Below are 27,467 nucleotides of genomic sequence, written 5' to 3'. Positions count from 1 at the left end.
TCTCCCTTTGCAAGAAGGGGTTTGTGTTCCACGTCAGGCACCCCCAGCCTCGAAACCTGCGTGACAAACACAAGCCTCCAAAATGTCTGGCATTTGAAAAGCAACTGGACTTAACATCCAGGAGAACTACAGGTCTGTGAAGAATGGAGATTCTGTTCCTAAAGGGTTACACGCGGATTCACCAGCCTCAAGACCCAGTGCAAAAGCAGTGGTTTGAAAAGAATCTAAATCATATGCAAAGGAAATTCATTCACAAATCTTAAAGAGACTGCAAGAGGGGCAAAGAACTCCTGGAACACTACCCAAGGAAAGAGATGCTTGCAGGCACCATTTTTATGTTCTCCCTTTACCTGGTCAGTGCTGCCATTGCCAAGCACAATTTTTGCACATTCTCTCCAGCTAGTGCCTGCCGCCTTTCCCCACCCCCTCCGCCCTGTGCAGAGGTGCCGTGGCCCTGCCAGAGGCAATCCTTGAGCACCACATCCCCATGTCCTACTTCCACAGCCCCGAGCACCCCACTCCCCCACACTGCCCCACCAGAGGCAGTAGGTGAGTGCTTGACCCCCACCACTCACACAGACCTGCCAGAGGCAGCAGGCAAACACTCTGTCTACCCACTGGCCTTGTGGCACCCCAAAGCCACCCCATGCAGGGCCCACCCAAGGGCTAACCCCTTGAGCACCAGCTTGTAGTGGACAGGTGTGATTGCATTTCTGTACCCAAGGGGTCTGAATCAATCAGCGAGACAGTATGAGGGACAACCAAGGAAAAGATCAAATAGTAAGTTACAGCTCTCACAACAAGGCCACCTATTCGGGAATGGGAAAGATAGATATTATACAGAGAAACGAACACAGAGTCAACCAAAATGAGGAACTGGGAACCCGTTACAAATAAAAGAATATGATAAATCCCCAGGAAAAAAAAACTTCATTGAAATGGAGAGAAGTAATTTACTTGATAATGATACAGAGTTCAAAGTAATTGTTATAAAGAATGTTCACTGACTTAGGGAGAAGGATGGTTGAATGCAGAGAAAACTTCAGCAAAGAGACAGCAAACATGAAGAAGTACCAGACAGAAATGACAGAGTTTAAAGTATATATAATAGCTGAAGTGAAAAATACATGGGCGGGATTCAACAGCAGACTAGATGAAGCACAAGACGGATCAGTGATTTGGAATTCAGGGCTGTGGAACTCACCCAAATGAGGTACAAAACAATAAAAATAAAACTTTTAAAAGGTGAAGATAGCTTACAGGATTTATAGAACAACATCAAATGAAAATAACACTCATACTACAGGGATCCCAGAAGGAGACATGAAAAGAAAGCACGGCGGGGGGGGGGGGGTGCACTTTCTTCCCAAGTGCACATAGAACATTCGCCAGAACACATCACATGCTTATCACAAAACAAGTTCTAATAAATTAGAGATTTTTAAAACTTTTTTTTAATGTTTATTTATTTTTGAGAGACAGAGAACAAGCAGGGGAGGGGCAGAGAGATGGAGAGACACAGAATCTGAAACAGAAACATATTTGCAGAAATGATGGCCAAAAATTTCCCTAACCTGGGGAAGAAAACAGACATTCAGTTCCCGGAAGCCTATGGAGTTTCAAATAGTAAGAACCAAAAGAAACTCTTAACACACATTATAATTAAAATGTCAAAAGTTAAAAAGAGAAATTCTTTCAAAAAGCAAGAGAAAACAACTTGTTACATACAAGGAAACACCATAAGGTTATCAACAGATTTCTCAGCAGAAATTGTGCAGGCCAGAAGGGAGAAACATGATATATTCAAAGTGCTGACAAGAAAAAACTTGCAACCAAGAATTCTCTACCAAGAATACCCTATAAAGAGAATTGGAAAAGTGATAAAAAGTTCTCCAGACAAGCATACACTAAAGAAGTTCACTACCAATAAACAAGCCCTACAAGAAGTTTAAAGGAACCGCTTTCAGCTGAAAAGAAAGGGTACTAGATTACCAATAACAAAACATAAAGTAAAGATCTCCCTTGCAAGGGTAAATATATAGGAAAGGGGGTGGACTAATTACTTATAAAGCTAGTACAGAGGTTAAAAAGAAAAAGGAGTAGAAAAATAACTTTTAATTAGATGGGGGAGACATAAAAATGTAAAATGTAATATGAAAAACATATTGATAGGAGGAAGTGAAAATGCAGGTTTAGAATGCATTCAAACTTAACTTGCTATTAATTTAAAGTAGACTGCTGTGTGTGTGTGTGTGTGTGTGAGTGTATCTCCTCTTCTTATATGTGACCTTCATGGTAATCATAAAGCAAAAATCTAAAGAGACATAAAAGGGTAATGAAAAAGAGATTGAAGCATAATACTATAGAAAGTCACGAAACCACAAAAGAAGAAAAAGAAGAAAGGGATAGTGAGAAACTACAAAACAGCCAGAAAACGATGAACAGAATGGGGCTACTCAATACCATACCTATCAGTACATAACCACCAGTAATTGCACCATATGGACTAAACACAGACTAAATCCTCCAATCAAAAGACACAGAAAGACTGAATGGATTAAAGAACAAGACCCAACTATATGCTGCCTAGAAGTGACAGTGTCAGATGTAAGGACACACAGAGATGGACAGGAAAGGGACGGAACGAGATGTTTCGTGCAGATGGACACCACAGGAAAACCGGGGTAACTACCCTTCTACCAGACAAGAGACTTCAAAACAAAGACTGTGATGAAAACAAAGAAGTGTATTACACAACGAAAAGGGGTCAATCCAAGAAGAACATATAGCACTTGTAAACATTTATGCACCTAACACAGAGGTGTGTGTGTGTGTGTGTGTGTGTGTGTGTGTGTGTGTGTGTATAATATAAAGCAAATATTAACAGACCTAAAGGGGAAAATTGACAGCAATACAATAATATTAAAGGACTTTAGTATCCCACTTACATCAATGGATAAACCATCCAGACAGAAAATAAATAAGGAAACATAAACGTTGGCCTTAAATGACACATTTGGCCTAAAGACTTAATAAATACACCACACTCTACCCAAAAGCAGCAGAATACACTTTCTTCTCAAGTGCACATAGAACATTCACCAGAACATATCACATGCTTATCACAAAACAAGTCCAAATAAATTAGAGATTTTTAAAACTTTTTTTAATGTTTATTTATTTTTAAGAGACAGAGAACGAGCAGGGGAGGGGCAGAGAGATGGAGAGACACAGAATCTGAAACAGGCTCCAGGCTCTGAGCTGTCAGCACAGAGCCCAAGGTGGGGCTCGAAATCACAAACCGTGAGACCATGACCTGAGCTGAAGTTGGACGCTTAACCGACTGAGCCACCCAGATGCCCCCAATAAATTTAAGATTGGAATCATACCAAGTAATTTTCTGTCTACACTGGTATGAGATTACGAACCAATTATATGAATAAAACTGGAAAAATAAAAAAAGACACAATGATTAAACAACATGCTACTAAACAACCAATGGGTCAACAAGGAAATCAAAGGAGAAATCAAACAATATTTTGACACAGTAAAAATGTAAATACAACATGCCAAAATCTGTGGGATACCCCCAAAAAATCTGTGGGACACTGCAAAAGTGGTTCTAAGAGAAAAGTTTACAACAACACAGGTCTACTTTAAAACAAGACAAATCTCAAATAAGCAATCCAAATTTACACATTAGGAACTAAGGGGAAAAAAAGCCTAAATTAGGTAGAAGAAAGGAAATAACCAAGACCGGAGTAGGAATAAATCAAATAGGGACTAAAAAGACAGAAAAAAGTCAATAAAAGATGGTTCTTTGAAAAGATAAAATTGGAAAACTTTTTTCACTAAGAAAAAAACAGACATGGCCCAGATAAATAAAATTGAAAATGAGAAAGGAAAAATTAAAACTGATACCATAAAAATATAAAGGATCATAATTATAGACCAACAAATCAGACAACTAAGAAATAAGTGGATAAATTCCTAGAAAGAAACAATCTTCCAAGACTAAATCATGAAAAAACAGATAATCTGAATAGGAGAAATATTAGCAAGGAGATTAAATGACAAATTAAAACACCTTGAAACAAGAAAGGTTCAGGACCAGGAGGTTTCCCTGGTAAAGTTTAGCAAACATGAAAGTCTTTAAGTTTATTTTGAGAGAGAGAGAGAGAGAGAGAGGGAGGGAGAGAGGGAGGGAGGTAGAAAACAAGCACACGTGAGCAGGGGAGGGGCAGAGGGAAAGGGAGAAAATCCCAAGCAGGCTCTACACTGTAAGTGCAGAGCCTTATGTAAGACTCAAACTCACGAATCATGAAATCATGACCAGAGCTAAAATCCAGAGTGGGATGCTTAACCAACTGAGCCATCCAGGTGCCCCTAACAAACATAAAAGATTTAATACCTATGTTTTCCAAATTCTTCCAACAACCAAGGAAGTGGGAATAGTCCCAAACTCATTTTATGAGGCCAACATTACCCTGACACCAAAACCAGACAAGGACACCAAACACACACACACACACACAATAATAATAATAATAATAATAATAATAATAATAAAGTAAATAATTAATCACATGCCAAAAATCCTGGAAAATAGAGGCAAAAATCTTCAACATAATATTAGCAAACTGAAATCAACAGTACACTAAAAGGATCATACATCATCATGAAATACAACTTATATAGATGTAAGGATGTTTCAACATCTGCAAATCAAACAATGTGATACAGCACATCAGCAAATTAAAGGACAAAAATCATGTGATCATCGCAAAAAATACAGAAAAAAGCATTTGATAAAATGTTAACCTCATTTAGGACAGAAACTCTCAGTGAGGTAGGTATAGAGGAAACATATCTCAATGTAATAAAGGTCATACATGACACTCCACACTAAAATCATGCTCAACAGGGGCGCCTGGGTGGCGCAGTCGGTTAAGCGTCCGACTTCAGCCAGGTCACGATCTCGCGGTCCGGGAGTTCGAGCCCCGCGTCAGGCTCTGGGCTGATGGCTCAGAGCCTGGAGCCTGTTTCCGATTCTGTGTCTCCCTCTCTCTCTGCTCCTCCCCCGTTCATGCTCTGTCTCTCTCTGTCCCAAAAATAAATAAAACGTTGAAAAAAAAAAATTTTAAAAAAAATAAAAAAATAAATAAATAAATAAAATAAAATCATGCTCAACAGTGAAAAGCTGAAAGCTTTTCAATTAAGACAAAGAACAAAACAAGGACCTCCACTCTTCCCACTTTCATTCAACATAGTATTTGAAGTCTCAGCCAGAGCAATTAGGCAAGGAAAAGAAATTAAGACCAAGCTGGAAAGGAAAGAAGACTCCACAACACAACACAACACAACACAACAAAAAAAAACCTTTTAGAATACATGAATTCAGAAAAGTTTCAGGGTAAAAGATTAATATGCAAAAATATGCTGTGTTTTTATATATTTTTAACAAAAACTATCAAAAAGAGAAATTAAGAAAATAACCCCATTTACAATTGCTTCAAAAAGAATAAAATGCCTGGGAATAAACTTAATCAAGGACTGAAAGACCTATATTCTGAAAACTGTAAGACACTGATGAAATAAACTGAAGAAGACACATAAATGGAAGATTATTCTATGCTTATGGATTCGCAGAATATATTGTAAAAATGTCCGCATTACCCAAAGCAATATACAGATTCAATGCAATCCCTATGACATTTTTCACACAATAGAACAATCTTAAACTACGTATAGAAACAACAAAAAAAAAAATCCTCAGTAGCCAAAGCAATCTTGAGAAAGAACAAAGATGAAGTCATTGTGCTCTCTAATTTCTAACTATATCACAAAACAATAGTAATCAATACAGTATGGTATAGGCATAAAACACATAGAACAATAGAGCAGAGAGTCCAGAATGAACACAAGCAGACAGAGACAATTTGTGACACACAGGCAAGAATACACAATGGGGAAAAGACAGTCTTTTCAACAAATGGTGCTGGGAAAACTGGATGCCAATGCAAAAGAATGAAACTGGACCACTATCTTACATCAAACAGAAAAACTAACTCAAATTAAATTAGAGACTTGAATGTAAGACCAGAAACAATAAAACTATTAGAAAAAACCTACAGATGGGGCGCCTGGGTGGCTCAGTCAGTTAAATGTCCAACTTTGGTTCAGGTCATGACCTCACAGTTCATGAGTTCGAGCCCCGCGTCGGGTTCTGTGCTGACAGCTCCAGAGCCTGGAGCCTGCTTTGAGTTCTATGTCTCCCTCTCTCTGCCCCTCCTCCCCCACTCATCCTCTGCTTTCTCTCTCTCAAAAATAAATAAACATTAAAAAAAAGAAAAGAAAAAACCTATAGAGGGTAAACTCCTTGACTCTGCCCTTGGTGATAAATATACATTTTTTGTTACCTGACTCCAAAGGCAATGACAACAAAAGTAAAGATAATAAACATATGGGACTACATCAAACTAAACAGTTTCTGCAAAGTGAAGAAAACCATCAACAAACCGAAAAGCAACCTAATGAATGGGAGAAGATATTTGCAAATCATATATCCAAATAAGGGGTTAATATCCAAAATATATAAAGAAATCATACAGCTGAACAACACAAAACCAAACAATCCAATTAAAAAATGAGCAGATGCCTTAATAGACATCTTTCCAAAGACATACAGATGACCAACAAGCACATGAAAAGATGCTCAACATTACTAACCATCAGGGAAATGCAAATCAAATCCATAATGAGATATCATCATACTTGTAAGAATGCCTATTTTCAAAAAAGACAAGGAATAACTAAGTGTTGGTGCAGGCATGGAGAAAAAGAAACCTTCATGCATTATTGGTGAGAATGTAAATTGGTACAGAAGCTATGGAAAATGTTATGGACGCTCCTTAAAATTAAAAACAACTGCCACCGTGCAGAAATTCCACTTTTGGGTATTTATCCAAAGAAATCACAATACTAAGTCAAAAAAGGTATATGCATCCCTATGTTCATCACAGAATTATTTAGAATAGCCAAGATATGGAAACAACCTGTCTATTTATAGATGAATGAATAAAAAAGATGTGGTGTATATATACAATGAAGTACTACTCAGTCATAAAAAAGAATGAAATCTTGTCATTTCTCCCAACATGGATGGAACTTGAGAATGTTATGCAAAGTGAAATAAACCAAACACAGAAAGACAAATAACATATGATTTCACTTATGTATGGAATCTAAAAGGCAATACAAATAAACAAATACAACTAAACCAAACAAAACTCATAGAGAATAGATTGGCAGCTGCCAGAGAGAAAGGAGGTTGGAGGGGGTGGGTAAAATAGTTGAAAGGGATGAAGAGACACAAATGTCTAGTGATAAAATAAATAAGTCATAAGGATACAATATACAGCAAGGTGATTAAAGTCAGTAATATTTAAAAGTTGCTAAGAAAATAAATCTTAAAAGTTATCACAAGAAAAAAGTTATAATTTTGTATGGTGGCAGAGGCTGAAGAGACATTGTGCTAATAAATTTTCAATATATACAAATGTCAAACCTGATGTTTTACAGTTACCTGAAACTAACATAATGTATGTCAATTATACTTCAATTAAAAAGTAAGAAACTTATAAGAACACATTTCCTTAAAAAGTTTTATAGAAATGTTTCCTTCATGCTTTACATTATCATCCTCTTTCTTTCTTTTTGTATTTAGTATTTACTAAAATGCAAAAGAAACAAAAATGAGATGAACTTTTATCTTCATGTTCTACTGAAATAGCATATATTTTAGCAATGACTTACTTTTTTTCCAAAAAGTGTAAATTCACATTTTCTAAGAAATTTAATCTTTAAAAGACCACTTGAAAATATTCATTTGGCCAGAGGACTTTAATTCACAAGAATATTGATTTTTGCATCATTAAATGATCTTAGATTATTTATGAACACTATAATGACAAGGAAAAATACACTGTCTGATTGACAATCCCAGTCTTAAGAAACCTGATGACTTTTTCTAAACTAGACAAGTTTTATCTTCATTATATATAACCTTCTTATCCAGATAAAATTTCTTTGAATCAATTTTTGTTTTTTTATTAAAATAATGCATGTATGGAGTTTTAAAAGTTGAATACTATGTCAGATAACTCATGTCTCCTTCCACACTAAGTCTATCACTATTACTTTAGATCGATTCATTTTCAGTTTTTTTAATCTATTTTGTCTGGTATTTTCTGCATGGGTATAAATAGAATATTTATGCTAATCTTTGATTTTTTTAATTTTAGGTATAACCTATTGCTTTTGTCCTTTGGGAAATAAGGACGTAAGTCTTACGCTACTCTTTTCTCCAACACATATACTCATATATTCAAAGGTTTTTATAATTTTTGGTTAAATTTATATTCGGTGTTCATTATTATTGAAAATATATACATATTGTCCTTGACTTAACCACATATATATTTAAGTTTATTACACTTAATTTATACAATTATTACTTTCCCTGTACTCAAATATTCCCTATTTCTCTTTCACTTGATTGTAAAATAGAGATACAATCTCCTCTGAATATAGTCAAATCTATGATTTAATTCTTCACTTATACGTTTTCTTGAAGATACTGCTTCTGAAGTTTATACCTCCTCCTGACCCAATCTTGGCTGACTGCCTTGTGAACCAACTCCATACCCACATCTGTGGGAATTCCCTTTGCCTTTCTCATTAATTCATTTAGAAAATAATTATTGAAGGGTGCCTGGATGGTTTACTCGGTTAAGCATCTGACTTTGGCTCAGGTCATGATCTCACGGCTTGTGGGTTGGAGACCCACGTCGGGCTCTGTGCTGACAGCCTAGAGCCTGGAGCCTGCTTCGGATTCTGTGTCTCCTTCTCTCTCTGCCCCTCCCCCATTTGTGCTCTGTCTCTCTCTCAAAATAAATAAACATAATAAAAACATTTTTTAAAGAAAATAATTATTGAGTTCCAATTATGTGCCAAGCGGGGGAGGGGGGGAGAGAAGGAATTTTTAAATTGCCTGAAAACATGCAATAAAATTACATAAGAGGATATATAAATATACAAATGAATGTGATATATGGACTGTAAAAGATGAGATAATTGTAGACAATGTACAAAATAAGAAAGTTACAGAACAATGCTTTTCATTTATATATATGCAAAATCTCCAATGAAACTTATCAACTAAAATCTAAAATATAGACAGGACAGCACACTCTAATCAAGTGAGGTTCAATCTAAGAATGCAAGGCTTGTTCAAGCTTTAAAAATCAGTTAATGAAATACAGATATTAAAGGAGAAGTAGCACACAATTTTCTTCATAAATCCAGAAAGAACATTTGACAAAACTTACTATCCGATCATGATTAAATCTCTCAGAAGATCAGGAACACAAAGAAACTTTTTCAAACTAAAAAAGGACTCTACTTTAAAAATGTACAGCTAACATCATCCCTAAGGGAAAAAGGCAGACTGCTTCCCCCTAAAATGCGAAGCAAGGCAAAATGTATCTGCCTTCCACTTATTTTGCTGTTGTCTTGGATATCCATTCTGGCCAGCAAGAAAAATACATAAATAAAGCTTTCAAAGCTTGCAATGGAAGAATAACACTGTCTTTTATCATGTTCAATGGTTTTAAGTCCTAAAGAATTTATGAAAGGTGACTAAAGAATTAACATGTGAATTTTGCAAAGCCATAGATATAAACTCATCATACAAAGTCAAATATACTAACAATGAACCTCTGTAAAATAAAACAGTACCACCAACAATAGCATTAAAAAGTTAGAGAGAACTTTTTTACACAAGGACAAGACCTATACAATTAAACTAGAAAGTAGTACTGAGAGAAATGAAAGAATATCCGAATAATTGGAGATAGGTCATGCCCCTGGATGGAAAGACTTAGTATTATTCATATATCAATCCTCCCCTAATTGACAGGTATAATGCTATCACAACCAATATTCCAGTAGACTCTAACATTAAGATAAAAATATACAGGATGTAGAATAAGTGGTAAGAGTACACAAATAGACCAATGGGAGAGAATAAAGTGCCAGTTTTAGTTCTACACTTATATGATTAATTAATTTTTGACAAAGGCTTTCGGGCAATCAATAGGTAAATAAAAGTCATTTCAATAAATGACTCTGGAACACATACATGATATTAATTTATGATAAATCAGAGACCTAAATATAAAAGCTAAAGTCCTAAAATATATGAGAAAATATAAAAGAATATCTCTGTGACCTTGGGTAAGGAAAGGTTCCTTCGTAAGGCCGAAAGTATGAACCATTATAGAAGAAATTGATAAATTGGACATTTCTCATTAAAGAAATTGGATACCAGTAAAGAAGTAGGACACTAAGAAAAAATTGCTATATATATATATACATATATATATCATATAGGTATATAATATATGTGTATATTATATACATACATGTGTATATATATTATATATACATATCTCAGTATTAAACATACAAGTGGATAAAAAAATACATAGACATTCTATAGAGGAATATATAGAGAGGATCAATAAGCACAGGTAAAAACCATCAGGTTAAAATAAACTGAAAACACAATGAAACATCACTTCATACCCTCTAGAACTGCTAAGATTAAAAAAACAAACAAACCAAATATTGGTGAGGATAAGGAGCAACTTGCAATCTCATACACTGCTGTTGGGATTATAAAATAATATAATCATTACTTTTTTTCTTGTTTCTTATAAAATGAGACATACATCCGTCCTATGACCAAGCAATTGCAGCCCCAGGTATTTACAAGGAGAAATCACATGTCGACAAAATGATGTATACACAAATTTCAACAGCAGCTTAATGCACAGTATTCAATAATCTGAAACAACCCATGTGTTCATCAACAGAATGAGCGCATAAAAATATATTCACACAGGGGCGCCTGGGGGGCTCAGTCGGTTAAGTGTCCAACTTTGGCTCAGGTCTTGATCTCACGGTTTGTGGGTTCGAGCCCCACTTCAGGCCCTGTGCTGACAGCTCAGAGCCTGGAGCCTGCTTCAGATTCTGTGTCTCCCTCTCTCTCTGCCACTCCTCCATTCGTGCTCTGTCTGTCTGTCTCTCTCTCTCTCAAAAATAAACATTAAAAAAATAATACATTCACATAATAGAATACTATTCATTGATAAAAATAAACAAATTAGGAATACACTTGACAATATAAATTTCAAAAATCTATGCTGAGGAATCCTTAGGTGGCTCAGCCGGTTGGGTGTCTGGCTCTTGACTTCAGTTCAGGTCATGATCTCACGTGTTTGTGGGATCAAGCCCTGCACTGGGCTCTGTGCTGATAGCGAGGAGCCTACTTGGGATTCTCTCTCTCCTTGCCCCTCTGTACCTCCCCTGTTCACAATCTCTCTCTCCCTCTCCCTTTCTCTCCTTCATAATGAATAAATAAACATTAAAAACTATTCTGAGAAAAAGGAGCCAGATATACCATTGATGGGAAACTCATGACAGAAAAATATATAGTGATAAACATCAGAGCATTGGTTGTCTCTGACTGGCGGGATAGGGGAAGTATTTTTTTAGGGGACAATATTAATGAGGAGAACAAGGAAATGTCTGGGGTGATGGAAATGTTCCATATTTTGATGTGGTTTGGGTTATACAGGTATGCATTTGTCCAAATTCATTGCATTATATACTAAAATGTGTACATTTCACTATATCTAAATTGTACTTCATTTTTTAAAAGGAAAAAGAGATGAAAAGATCCAAAATAAGTTTCCAGAGATCTAGAAAGAAAAGACTGAATGGGGGAAAGCAATATTCAAAGACATAATAGCTTAGAATGTTTAAGAATTTACAAAGCACATCGATCCCCAGGTTCAGAAAGTTCAATGAGTCTCAAGCAGGATAAATAAGAGAACTACCTGAATTCACACAATTTAGTGGAATACCAGAAAAAAAAGAGAAAATCTTAAGAACAGAAAGGGAAAGAAACGTTACATATGAAGGAATAGCAATTAGATTAGAGCTGATTTCTTAATCTCAACAATAGAAGCCAAAATACCGTGGGAAATGTTCATTTAAAATATTTAACAGAAAATAATAGCCAAACTAAACCTGTATGCCCAATGAAACTATCTTTCAAACATTACGTTGAAATTAAAGCATTTAATCAAATTAGAATTTATTATCAAAAGACCATCATTAAAGGGACTTCTTATAGATACATTTTAGGAAACAAGAAAGTAATCTCAGAAAACAATATCAGAGATGTAAATAGGAATAAATGAACAAGAAGTCTGGATCTAAAATGGTTACAGCTTCTTTCTGAAAACATTTTTTAGATGAAAAGATTTCAAAGATAGAAAAGGCATTCTGGCATACAATTTTATATTAGCAAATGTGGTATTTCAAATAATATTCTGATTAAGTAATTTTATTTTGGTTGTCTATCCATACGTCTGTTAAAGCAGATAATGTTCATTGGAAATTCCAAATATAGTTAAAATAATAGCCCTCAGATATCCTAATTTTCAGTATTCTTTCCACAAAATAAAATAAATGGCTCATGTGGAAAAAATCCTAAATTGAATACAGGACATTTTGTTGGACTATAGTTAAAAGTTAAAGTATTTTAAACTGCATCTCTCCATTACTACATAAGTAGGGTAGAGCCAATTGGCAGTTCAAGTGAGGCTGAAATTTCCCGACATATTAAGTTCATTGGGTCGTGAAATATATTTGATTTCACATAATTATATTTTTCTTCCAAGAGAAACATAATCTCTGTTGTTTCACTTACACTCAACCATTCAAACAGCTTATCATATGACCGTTCTTAGTTTTTATTTAACTAGAATATATTTTGGGGGCTCAAACAAAAAGAATAGTTTAATTTTACTTTGATAACCAAGATAATATGCTGATAGTGTTATGATTTCTAAATTTGATTATAATATAAATATTCCAATCAGGATCAAGTTTACAAAAAAACACAAACACATACATTACTTAAGAGATCATAAATGTAGTGTTCTTTTGTAGGGTTCTTAAAAACCAAACTGTTAATGCAAAGGAACATACTTAAGTTACAAAAGCATATTTTTGAGAATTATGTAATGATATCACTATCACTGACCATTTAACAAGAAATGAAATAATCATTATAAACTGGTTTATTGGGTACTACACTTCAAATTATTTCAGTACTAATTCAACAAATACGGTATAAAATGCTACCTGTGCAAGGTTCACAGAACACAGTCTTTAGTTAATTCCATTCTCAATTTTCATCATTTCCTAACACTTCATCCGAAAACCAGTGATTTATAGTGTCCAATCCTTTCTTATTGTCTCATATAAAAATGGTTTTCCCTTCTTCCCCTATGCTCTTTTTTTAAACTTAAGTATCTTTTTCCAACATTTCCCATCATATGCTATAATTCTATTTGTAAGCAAACTAGTCCATATTCTCAGAATCAGAATGGCACAGTTAGAAAATTCATACCACAGGTGATCAAAACAATAAAATAAAACCTTTGGTACCAAATGCTTGATCAATCAGGATTTAAAGGCGGGTAAGATAAATTACTGTAAATACTTTAAACAGAAGGTGATTTTATAGAAAGAATTATAAATATTAAAAATTATTGAAATAGTTAAAGGAGTTATCTGTTGTGTGGTCCCCCAGGAATGACTCCAGAAATGACTTCCCAAGAAGCCAATTACCAACACAGAAATCATAGAACATCTTTGTTGGTGACATGTGGAAAACTAGAGATCTTCTAAGTATAACTAGAGACAAGCCAATGTGCAGATAAACATCATAATATGCAGCATCTAACAAATGCAGCAAAACTAAATTCAACAATACATTGAAAGAATGATTCACCATGATCAAGTAGGATTTATTCCGAGTATACAAGAGTGATTCAATATTATCAAATCAATGTGATACATCGCATGAACAAAATAAAGGACAAAAACATATGATTATCTCAATAAATGCAGAAAAAATACTTGACAAAATACAACATCCATTCATGATAAAAACTCCCAGCAACTTGGGTTTAGAGAAAGCATACCTGAACTTAATAAAGTCCATATATGAAAACCCCACATTCAATGATGAAAACCTGAGAACTTTTGCTCTAAGATCAGGAAGAAGACAAGGATGTCCCATCTCACCACTTTTATTCAATACTACCGGAAGTCCTAGCTACAGCTATCAGACAAGAAAAAGAAACAAAAGATCCAAATTTGTAAGGAAAAGTAAAACTATCACTATGTGCATATGCCAAACTATATATATCTGTGTGTGTATACATATGTGTGTGTGTGTATGTTTGTGTGTGTGTGTGTGTGTGTGTGTGGCTAATCATTTCACAAAAAACCTCTGAATTTAGTAAAGTTAAATACAAAGCAAAATACAAAATTAACATAAAGAAATCTGTCATGTTTCTAAAACTAGAAATAAAGTAGGAGAAAAAGAAATTAAGAAAACAATCTCATTTACAATTGAATCAAAAAGAAGAAAATACCTAGGAATAAATTTAACCAAGGAGATGAAAGACCAATACTCTGAAAACAATAAGATGCTGATAAAAGAAACTGAAGATGACACAAACAAATGGAAAGATATACCATGCTCATCGACTGGAAGAATTAATATTGTTACAATGTCCATATCATCCAAAGCAATCTACATATTCAATGCAATCCTTATCAAAATACCAATAGCATTTTTTACAGAACTAAAAAAATAATGCTAAAATTTATATAGAAGGGTACCTCGGTGGCTCAGTCAGTTGAGTGTCTGACTTGGGCTCAGATCATGATCTCACAGTTTGTGAGTTCAAGCCCCGCATCGGGCTCTGTGCTGACAGTTTAGAGCCTGGAGTCTGCTAAGGATTCTGTGTCTCCCTCTCTCTCTTCCCCTTCCCCCACGCATGTTCCATCTCTCTCTGTCTCAGAAACTAAATGAATACTTAAAAAATTTTTAATTTATATGGAGCCACAAAAGACCCCAAACAGCTAAGGCAATCTTGGTTGGGGGGGGGGGGGGAAAGAACAAAAATGAAGGTGTCAGAGTCCCAGATTTCAAGAAATACTACAAAGTTATATTAATCAAAACATTAAAGAATTGACACAAAAGAGACCCAAAGATCAATGTAACATAAGAGAGAGCCCAGAAATAAAGCCACATATATATGGTACATTAATCTATGACAAAGGAGGCAGGAATACAGAATGGGGGGAAAACAGTCTCTTCAATAAATGATGTTGGAAAACTGGACAGTTACAAGCAAAAGATTGAAACTGGCTCTCCTTCTTATACCATACACAAAAACAAACACAAAACAGGTTAAAGACCTAAATGTATGACCTGAAACCATCAAACTCATAAAAGAAAACGTAGGCAGTAATCTCTTGGACAACAGCCTTAGCAACATCTTTATAATTGTTTCCTTTGGAAAGGTAAACAAAGGAAAAAAAAAACTATTGGAACTACACCAAAATAAAAAGCTTTTGCACAGCAAATGATACCATCAACAAACAAAAAAGCAACTTATGGAATTTTAGAAAATATTTGCAAACTTTATATCCAATATGGATTAATAGCCGAAATATATAAAGAACTTATGCAATTCAATAGCCAAAAAAATATGATTTAAAAAAAGGCAGAGAACTGGGGCACCTGGGTAGCTCAGTTGGTTGAGTGTCTGACTTCCGCTCAGGTCATGATCTCGCAACTAGTGAATTCGAGCCCCAATCGGGCTCTGGGCTGACAGCTTGGAGCCTGGAGCCTGCTTCGGATTCTGTGTCTCCCTCTCTCTCTGCCCCTAACCCACTCGCATTCTGTCTCTGTCTCTCAAAAATAAGTAAACATTAAAGAAAAAATTTTTTAAAAAGGGCAGAGAACCTGAATAGGGATTTTTTCCAAAGACATACAGATGGCCAAGAGACTCATGAAAAGATATTTAACAGCATTATTCATCAAGAAAGTGCAAATCAAAACCAAAATGAGATATCACCTCACACCAGTCAGAAGGGATAGTGTCAAAAAGACAAGGAATAACAAGTGTTGGCAAGAATGTGGGGAAAAAGTGAACACTCATGCATTGTTGGTGGTAATGTAAACTGGGGCAGCCACTATGGAAAACACTGTGGAAGTCCATCAAAGGAGTAAAAATAGAAACACCATATGATCCAGAAATACCACTACTGTGTATTTACCCAAAGAAAACAAAAGCACTACTTTGGAAGGATATATGCACACTTATGTTTATTGCAGCATTATTTACAAAAGCCAAGATATGGAACAACTCAAGTGTCCATGAATAGACGAATGGATAAAGAAGATGTGAGATACAAATACACATGAATGCACACACACACACACACACACACACACACACAAATGGAGTATTACTTAGTCATAAAAAAGAATGAAATTATGCCATTTGCAGCCACATGGATGGACCCAAGGATGTTATGCTATGTGAAATAAGTCAGACAGAGAAAGACAAATACCAAATTATTTCACTTATATGTGGAATTTAAAAAACAAAACAAATGAACAAACAAAAACAAACACACTTAAATACAGAGAACTGGGTGTTGCCAGAGGTGAGTGGCATGATGGGCAAGATAGCCACAGAGAATTAAGAAGTGCAAACTTCCACTTATAAAATAAATAAGGAGGTCAAAAGTACAGGACAGGAAATATTGTCAATAATACTGTAGTAACATTGTACGGCAGCAGAGAGTGCCTACATTTAGTCGTCATCACTGAGTAATGCACAGAATTGTTGAATCACTATGTTGTAGATATGACAGCGTATGTCAACAAAAAAAATAATGAGATTCTTGTTTTGGCATTTAAAAAATATTTAAAATGTATAGAAACTTCAAAACATTACTGAGAAAAATTAAAAATCACCTAAATAAATGTACTTACCCTTGCCATATACAAGGTTAATGTTATAAAACATTAATTGCTTGTCCGTACACCAATGGAAAACTAAAAATGAAATTTCAAAAAGATACCACTTACAAAAACATTAGTTTCATCAGCATAAAAATATTAAATGCCTTTACCATGAAACCGTAATATACTATTAACTCTTTCAATCCATGGTAATAACATGTTTTTCCATTTACTACAACAGAGAAATGTTATGTGTCTAACTAAATATTGAGAGTTTTATTACTATAAGAAACAGAAAAATGTCTATTTCAGAATAATAGCAGACTAGCACACCTCCAATCTTGGGTGATTCAATAAAAAAATAACACCTTGTTTTCACAGCAGCACTTACTTTTATATAGTTAATTTGTGTAAAAATATAGTGTTATAAACCTTTATGAAAGAATAAATTTTCAATAAAAAATTCATTGGTTATCTCAGGGCACCTGGGTAGCTCAGTCAGTTGTGTCCAACTTCAGCTTAGGTCATGATCTCATAGTTCGTGGGTTTGAGTCCTGCGTCAGGCTCTGTGCTGACAGCTCAGAGTCTGGAGCCTGCTTTGGATTCTGGGTCTGCCTGTCTCTGCAACTCCACCCGGTCATGCTCTGTGTGTCTCTCCCTTCTCCAACATAAATAAACATTTTTAAAAAATTAAATATTAATTGGTTGCCCTAACAACTAAAGAAAATGTGTTCTTTTTATTTTTTAAATATTTATTTATTTTAAGAGAGAATGTGCATGTATATGCATGTGAACAGGGGAGGGGCAGAGAGAGAAGGAGAGAGAATCCCAAGTCGGCTCTGTACCCAACACAAAGCCTGAAGCAGGGCTCACTGTCATGACCTTGAGATCATGCTCTGAGCTGAAATTAAGAGTTGGATGCTTAACTGAGCCAGCCAACTACCCCTAAAGAGAAAATTTAAATTAATACAATGCCAATATTAGCAAACATGTAATATTATTTGCAATATATAACATTACTAACTTCTACTAACACATTCTATAATTTTGTAAGAAGTATTGATGTCATGAATTGAAAACTGATACATGGGATAAGTAATATGGAAGAAGCTGATGAATAAATATTTATAAACCTGCTTACTATGTTATGATATATCCCAAACTGATTTCAAGTATTCTAAACATATTGGCTAGCATTTCCAGAGAGGTTCTTTACACAAGTTGTATTGAATTTTATACAATATCTGCTGTATAACCCGTGAGGTTGGAAGAAGGAACATTCATAAAATAGGGTCTGTCGCCAGCAGTAGAGAAATGTGGGACATGAGAAAGTGGAAGGCCACGCAGACACCTAGCTGCCATAATGAGAAAAGTTTTGTTTTTCCTGGAATATAGAAAAAAGAAGGGTTCCAGAAAAATTAATTGTATTAAAGAAGAAAGGGGAGGCGATGGAGTTAGTTACACTATTAGTTGTTACATCCATGAAGACAGATATTTTTTTCAAAAGACCTACATGGCACAAAATAAAGCAGAACTTTTAAACTTGAAAAGGCCCAGTCCATCCCTGACTGCTCAAATTTGAACTCACAAGTCCAAGTGCGGGCTAACTGTATCCATCACTGTGTCCCACTGGAAACAAGCTAAGCATAGCCCCTTCATGCACACTGTTAGTAATATGTTCCTACAATGCAGATAATGGGTTTTAAAATGCTATATCCATAGCCAATTCTCCATTATTCAAAGGGGAAAATGATAATGCAATACACATAAACCCATCCATCTACAACTAAGTTCTAAAAATGCCAATGAAACACAGTGAAACACCAATGAAGGTATTGTATTTATTACTGTGTTTTGAGAGCCATAAATTCATTTGAGCCAGCAATGTCTATCGGTTTGATTAGCTGGTCTTCTGAGCCTTCATTTTTGTCCTTCTGAGACTAACATTACATGTTATATGAGCAAACTTAGAAGTGAATCAATCAATAAGAAATTCTAAGAGTTCTCTGTTTTATGTATTTAAATTTTTCGGTCTACCTCTTCAAAGCCAGCTCTCCTTAGTCAAACTGTTGTATTTTAATTTCTCTTCTCTTCTATCATAATCTCTTTCACTTGCTTTGTTTTCCTCTCCACAAATTTCTTCAATACTTTCTCAATTTCCAGGGGCATTCATTGTCCAAATTGGACAAAGCATGACTACATGTGAAAGTCACTGAAAAAACATAGTCGCGACAAACATACAATGAGATAATAGCTTGAGGTGCATTTGCTGCTGTGATAGCCTTCTCTTAACCATAAAAATGTCCAAGATGAATATCTTCTGTATTGCTACTACATGAAATTTTGAAAACATCTTTGTCTACCAATTGTATTTGGAATGGAACTTGAGACTCTTCCTGTACAATATATTACTTAAAGAGTATTCTAATGAGTTTGGGGGTGATATAAATATATTTTCCAGTGTAAATATTAGTGCCCCTCCTAACAGCAAAAACTGAGAAAGAAGAGATACAAGCATTCTATGAATTTGAGTATTAAAAACTCAGTTTTTTAATTGAGGTGTTCTAATGTAACATTCACTTTGAAAAGTATTCTGGAGAGTATGCCTGTATATTTCAAAAAGAACTTCTTTCCTCTTCCCTATCCCCACATCATACCCAACCAAGTCATTCACTTCTGTGATTCTCATTAATATTTCTTTCCTCTCCATTGCTTACTATGAATAATAAAATTAAATCAGAAAACTCAGCAATTAGATATTTGGGGCTTTTGTGAGAGCAATTTCCTTGAAGGAAATGAGAAGGGAAGAGGAGGTCTGAACCCTTGTTTTGAGCAAAAAGTAGAACATGATGGAGAGAAAATAGCAAGTAGGCAATATGCTCTCAATAAATTTCAATGTATGCAGAGTTAAATTTTATAGTCTCTCTAGCAGGGAAGAGGATTAACAGAAAAAAAAAGAAATGATATTTGCTGAACACCAACTATTTGCCAAGTATTGTTTAAAATGCATTATATAATTATCTTAACTATTTTTCAAATCACTCATAAGTAGATTCCAATAGTCCCATTTTTAAATTTTTTTAAACATTTATTTTTGAGAGACAGAGTGAGACAGCGCACGAGTGGGGTAGGAACAGAGAGAGGGGGTTACGCAGAATCCAAGGCAGTCTCCAGGCTCTGAGCTATCAGCACAGAGCCTGATTAGGGGCTCAAACCCACAGACCACGAGATCATGACCTGAGCCGAAGCTGGCCGCCCAACTGACTGAGCCACCCAGGTGTCCCAGTCCCATTTTTAGACAAGAAAGGTAAGAATTAGAGAGGTTAAGTAGATCAGGTGAAATCATACATGTAGTTGGCCTTGCAAAGATCCAAGTTTATATCGTTAAACCTCAGGCACACACACTTTGCTCTAAGTATTGTGTACAGGGTTCACTAAATTAGAGCCAAGCACAATCAGTCAGATTTTCCTAACTCAAGACTCTGCCTGAGCTGCTGTGCCGGCATTCTCATCAGTAGGTAGCAGCCCTTTAAACTACTGCCAAATATTTCAGGGAAATGAGTGACCTCAAAGAGGAGCTAATCCATTTAGTCCTCATTGCCTTACATACATTTTTTAAAGCAAAAGTTGATTAGCATGTGATATCCCAAAATATATTTGTTGTATAACTCATATTTGGAAATAACTGTGGGGATTTAAAACATACATGCACACGCGCGTGCACACACACACACACACCTGGTCTCTGCCTTCATTATGCTTGGAATTTTTAGTAAATATCTGCCAATATAGAGAATATGACATTAGCTACATTTGCATGTGGACATTTAGAAGAGGAATCTTGGTTGCCTTTTTCTTACTAAAATTCATTAAACAATTATTTTTATCCATCATCATTAAGCAATTAACAAAACTGCCATCATAATAAGCTCTTAAATATAACTTCTAAAGACTTAATAATAATTTAATATGACTTTTGCTAATAAAGTCCTGGGTCTTACTTGACTAGTTAGAATCAATGATAGCAGATTCAGTTCAATTATGTCTTCCTAAATATTTATGTTTGCCTCCCCTTGTCTTCCCTATTTTAAGCTATCCTTGATGGAGTTGTTAGCCCACACACATGAATACAGATGAAAAGGAGGTGAACAAGAGTCATCTCCAAAAGTCGAATGGATGTAGCCACTGTCTGTGGGACATAATGCCATTTACCCTTCTTCTATCTGTGCAAGTTCCAAGTGTTTTTGCAGTAAAGAGTAATTAACAACCATCAAGTATTTCAAAGATACACACATACACACACATTTTCCATGACACATTGAAAATACCTAATTAGAGAGGTTGTCAATAAATGATAAGATTGAATGATAACAATGCAATAAAAAAATTAGATGCTTGTGCTCTATGCAAGAAAAACAATTTTGTCAAAACCAATGGTAGAAACATGTTCTTAATAAAGTGCAAATAATGGAGACTTACTCTCAAATATCTATACCACCTAATGAATACTGACAAAGACACCCAAAATAAAGAATCATATAAAATTAGTTGACTTTATTGAATAAACATCCACCCTGTATCAGACATGAGACTAGGCAAATTACCATAGGCAGTGACCTCTTTATTCTCAAGGGCCTAAGTTGTAAGTAATATTCTCTCTGCTTTACGGATGAAGAGACTCAGTCTCAGAAAAGTTGTACAATACACAGCTAGTAAGAAGGGAGTTGGAGATTAGCATCCAGTGCATTTGAACATGGCACCCGTGGTCTTGAGGTACCTATTTGTGCTTCTATCTAAATAATAACACAACTGCAATTCTTGGGAATTTACAAATGGTAACCTAACTAATGGAACCCCATTGTCAGGAACAGACCCGAAAGTGCCCTAGGATATTCACTTCACCTCCTGTACTGTCCACTAGGGTGGCCATTACCCTAAGTGGCTATTGAGCAACTGAAATGTAACTAATCCCAAATGAGGTGTGCTGTGAGTGTAAAACGTACATGGGAGTTAAAGACTTAATATGAAAACAAGAATGCAAAATATCTCATTAATATATTTGTCTTGTTTTATATTAAAATGATATTTTTGATATACTGAAGTAATGAAAATATATTAAAATTATTTTCACTTTTAAAAATATAACTTCCAGAAAATGCAAACTTACATATGTGGCTTACATTTGTGACCCTTTTTATACTTCCATTAGATATTCATGATATCAGTGATGTGTTCAGGATATCACCCTCCTCCACCCCCCAAAACCTATACAAAGAGAGAGACAAAAACTGTATAACTATTTGCTAAATAAATGAAAATAAATAAATAAATAAATAAATAAATAAATAAATAAAAATAAAATCATCAGTGACTCCAATAGAGTCCTCTAAATTCATGATGAAGTCATAGTTTGTCAGAATCACTACACAGTTCAAGTCTAAGCAAACTTTCGCTTTTCACTTTTACCAAGAGAAAGCATATACTTGAGCGCTCATAATAGTATAAAGACCTCTGGGTTTTGTTTTTTTCCTCTTGGGGTCTTTCTACTGCAGCCATTTCTACCAATGATCATGCTTTGTATAAATGAATACTGTGCCTCCTTTTTACCTTGTACTGTTTTCTTTGCTCTCTCTCCCTTTCTTTTCTTCCTTCCTTCCTTCTTTCTTTTTTATTTGTTTCCCAAGCAGTCAATACATTTTCAATGTATGACCATTTGGGGAAGAAACTAAAACAAACTAATATTCAACGTGGTCCCAGTTTAGCTCCCTGCTTCCTTTGTAGTATTATCTCAGATAATCAGCGCTACCAGGTTCCTGCTTCAACCAAATCACCCACTCACAGGCCACCTTGGCAGCCTGTGTGTCACCATCTCTGATCTGTCTCATGCCCTTATTCCTCCCCACATTGGTTATTTGTTCCACTGTGCTCACACTTGGCGCCCCTATCCCGCAAACTGAAGGAGTCTTTCCTTCAAATAAGCCCCAGGTATGGTTCCAAACTCCTGCATGCCCTATAAATAAATCTCACATCCGATGTCCTCAGCTGGGTGTTTTCTTCATTTGCTTTGCACCCTCTTAAAGTTTTACGTATTTCTCCTGGCATTTAAGTATATCATACCACATATTAGAGTTATTTGAGGTGTTACTCGTATTCTCCCTCACCATAATACTGAGTTGGTCTTAAAAGCAGACATTCTTTTTATTTTCCATTCTTCAAAAAAATTTAATACAGTACCTTAAATATTGTAAGGATATAAAAAGAACTCTACCTTTATTAATATGTGCCCTTCATTTGATAATCAATATATATTTTATACCAGTTTATAGATATTTAAAAATTTTTCTTTGGAAATTTTTTAAAATAAACTTTATTGGAGATTTCACAAATTTAAGAATCTGATATTCCCAACAAGACTGATTTGTTCCTCATGCATTCCATTTTGTTTGTTCATTAAAGTTGGAAGCAATTCAATGTAAAACTTGCTCCCTCACAACTCAGAGCCTATATGATAGGGTTTTTTTTTGTTTTTTTGGATCTGTACCCAAGCTGATACAGCTGCCATCCAAAGAGTCAACAGAGAATGGAAAGTAAAGCTTTTCTCAAGGAAGTAGATTAAGTCTGAGGTATCTGAAATGCTCCTGCATTACATTTACATAAGGATACTAATCCCTAAACAGCCTTGAAATATGTTTGTTTTTCTCTATAGTATTCCACATATTGCTAGAAACAGGTCAGGCGAAAACTGTTCAACTAGTTGTCTACTGGGGAATGCTCTCTTAACCAAATTAAAATACTCCCTTTGGCATGAATGGAGAAGTCAAGGAAGAAACACAATGTTCCTTATTTCATCTGCCATGCTAAAAGCCAGAACAAACATTCATTCTTTTTAAAGCACTATTGTTTTTTACCAATTATAAGAGATAAAATTTATATACCAAAGGAATGGCACTTTTGGTATCTACACGAAACTCATGGTTTAAATATTAATATGTCATATCAATTGACAAAATTTGCTGTCTTGTCATTTTAATATATATACCATATTTGTTTTCATTCCATCCCTCTAATATATCATATGGATTAATGGTGCTTGTTATTTCCACTGCTTACAATGCTGTCACTATATGTGTATATTGTGTATATGTGTATATTGAACATCTACCAACTCAACATTTTAATATAATTCTTTAAGCAAATTACCACAAGATATTTTAGTTTAAAAGACTTTAGGAGCATATTCAATCCCCTAAACTATTTAAATATGTAAACTCAACCATTCAAATCGCAATGTCCACTGGTCTAAAAAGGATAAAGTAAAAGGTCCATCCATAGTAATGCCCAATTAAAATCGAATAACTCTGTTCTTGATGTTCTTATATTTTATTGAGTAAATTGATATTTGTTAAGGATTGAATTCTGAATCGTACAACAAACAAAGGAGATTTCTCTTATTTCACGGATCTAAGACGCAGCTGACTCAACAGAGAACTCAGACACTGGTCAACATACTGAGGCTTGGAGAAAGCCTGGAAGACAGTGTGATGAGTCTGAGCTTGAAAGATTTTTTTTGTTAGATTCAGAAAGATTTTGTTCTTTATGAAAGCAACGAATCACTAGGTGTTTATATCATTTCTTTTCCATTTCTTTCCTTCCTTCCCACCTTCTATTCTGTGAAAATACCAAACAGTCACAACTTAAAATGTACCTGTTGGGAGAGGTGCTGCTGGTTCTTCTTTCATGGACCAATGGGATGGCAGACAACTCTTTGTAAGCACAATGTCATCCAGGGCAATATCACCATGGTGTCCTTCCCCAACTCTACCTTCAAATTTGAGTTGGAAGTCCTCATCGCCAGACAGTGATATTTCTTTCCGCTGCCAGAAATTGCCCTGTTCTACAGTGAGGTTAAGTAGGACCTTCGTTTGGTTTGAGATGGACACCTGGCTCAAGGTGAGTGCCCCAATGCCACTTCCATACATGTGATAATGAAAAATTATCTGTAACCAAAAACAGGAATATTATATATAAATAGTACAATTGATTCCATTTTACTTTCAAGTATATCATATTGTTCTCTCCGTCATTAACAGAGTCAAAGGAACACGAGATCTGCATATCCTAATGTTCTGTGAGTACTCTAATACTGAGTGAGGTTAGGCCCACCTTAAATCCTAAGCTATAATACATGGGAGACAGTGTAGTCAGAATCAAATAGAAATTTAGGTGAGAAAAAAAATGAGCAGATTTTATTTTCTTTCTCTGACTTCTAAATGCATAATTCCTCAATAAACTCTTAAACTCCACTGTCAAAGGAATAAAATATCATTAAAAATTGATCCATCATTTAAAGACTTTTCATGATTAAGCAATAGCAGGAACTAAAGAAGAACATTTCCAGTCTCATAAATCTTAAATCATTTTCTTTGAAAGAGTAGAGTATTCTGTTGCTTATTCTAATATATTCTTGTACTTGGAACACATTTTTTAGTTCCACAAGATCTTTAGGGCTCCACCATATACCACAAAACCACCAAACAGCAACTATCCAAATTTAGTTGAAATGCTAGGAACATGATCTAGGATAGCAACCTTGGGCACTTCCCCCCAAGAAAAATTAACAGAAATATTTCCAAGGATTAACATTTCAGTGTTTCAAAGGTGGAGTTCACCAGATTTTTACTAACAGTTACACTAAAGGGAAAATTCAGGGAGAAATTCTAGGAGAAAAAAACAGTGCCGGTTAGAAACAATAAGAACTCAGAGCATTTTAAAGCTTTTGTCTTGTCATTTGTATGAATGAGGGAACACAGCAAAGATGAGTGATCTCCACACAGGAAAAAGACATTTCTGAACACTAGCAGTCAGCGATGTTATTCTCTAGAGAAAGAAAAAAATGAATGTGCTTAAAGGGTAAAGTATATGATTAAATAATATATGCAATGCATACTTCAAAAAGCATCAATTTAACATAGGCAAGCCATGTGCAAGTGACTCTACTCAGATCTCCTAGTTGATGGTGTTCTTCTAGGATCCAAAATTGTTTCTTCTGTTGATAGACCTTTCCAACACGAGCTCTGTGACCATTATGACATGCTCTGGGAGAGGACCCATGAAATCTGGGTTCTGTGACTCGACTGGGTAAGAAACATAAGGGGCCCAAGGACAACCTCTTGACCAGGAACAACCAGCCCCAGAAGAAATGCATGACGGGCATCACACACGGCTACGTGGAGCCCCTGCTGTCACAGAGATGGTCTTTCTAGTGCTCTGCCTTGTTCTGTCTGATTTGAACAACAAATCTGAGGTCTATGTTTCATGTCACAGTAAACACTTCCCTACCTTTTTGAGGACATTTGTTGAATGATCCCATCTGGTTAACATGCAAACAAGCATAAAAACACCTCCATTTCTATAGAAAACGTTTGACAACAACATAGTCTAGTTTCAGGGCACCGAGAGGGAATAAAAGTCTTCTAAGCACCAAATTCTTCTGACGAGGCTCTTTCACTAGAAATTTCAGAGTTACTCAAAGGTCTGCATCTCTTCCCTCCTCAATCTGTCTCATCCCTCCCACTACCTATCCCTCAAAAGGAAGAAAAATCTTCAATTTGACTTTTTTTCTGCTTGAAGGTATTCCACAAGGTCAAGCAACAGAAAGGATTTTCATGAAAATCCAGGAGGTCACTCTGCTTACCCGATGTACATATTTTTTATATGAGAGACACAATCATTCCCAGCATGACCTTTCCTCACTTCTTTGTATTCAATCTATATCATAAATATTCATAAAATGAACCATTCATCATTAATTTTTTGACATTTCTTCTAGGCATATTTCATTATTCTCACACAGATGTTTAAAACAGTGGGGACTACACTTCCAGGACCAGGGAAAGAGAGAGATGGATGAAATCCTTATTTGCTACAGTATGAAAAACAAATCTTTTTCAGCATTTTCAGACAAAGTCTAAATAGAAAAGTTGAGAGGTTAAGCTAGAATTCTATATGGTTTATGCTTAATTTTTAATTAGCTTTCTAAGACTAAAGCACATTTGCAAATTTCAGAGTATCTACGGGTATAGAAAGAGAGATTTATAGATAAAGAGTAGGCATATAAAATCTGGTGTGTTTGGGTTTGATTTTTGAGAAAATACCAAGTAATTTGGAAAACAACAAAAACAAACAAGAAATGTATTTGATTAAAACTCATTTTCTTTGGCCAAACTAATTACATAAAGTTTAATGTTATTCTGTATGATTTGTTACATCTGCTCGAGACTGCTGAGTTATCTCTCTACAACTCTGATCTGATCATGTCACTCTCTTGCAGAAAATTCTATCAAATGCGCCTGTAGAGATAAGAGAAATGAGGTTTACCCCCCGAGAGTTAAACTATAAAATCAACTTGAGACAGAAAAACTTCCAATACAAGCTAAAGACTTAACTTCTATTAAGACCATGACAATGGTACGAAGAGAAGGCTGATCAGCACAAAACA

General features: G+C 35.1%; 1 protein-coding gene across 1 annotated transcript in view; it reads right to left on the bottom strand.

Annotated features, from left to right (window-relative positions):
- MALRD1 (MAM and LDL receptor class A domain containing 1) overlaps nucleotides 1–27,467 on the bottom strand; it is a 794,572-nt gene that overhangs the window by 391,452 nt on the left and 375,653 nt on the right. Inside the window, exon 27 of the mRNA XM_047066301.1 lies at nucleotides 24,675–24,966. Coding sequence (XP_046922257.1) covers nucleotides 24,675–24,966 — 292 coding nt within the window. The remainder of the gene's footprint in view (nucleotides 1–24,674; nucleotides 24,967–27,467) is intronic.

The sequence above is a fragment of the Lynx rufus genome, unplaced genomic scaffold, assembly GCF_022079265.1.
Source record: "Lynx rufus isolate CCGP_SWC_20201006 ecotype Redwood Valley unplaced genomic scaffold, mLynRuf1.p SCAF_7, whole genome shotgun sequence".
Lineage (NCBI taxonomy): Eukaryota > Metazoa > Chordata > Mammalia > Carnivora > Felidae > Lynx > Lynx rufus.
This window is presented reverse-complemented; position numbering and strand designations above follow the sequence as displayed.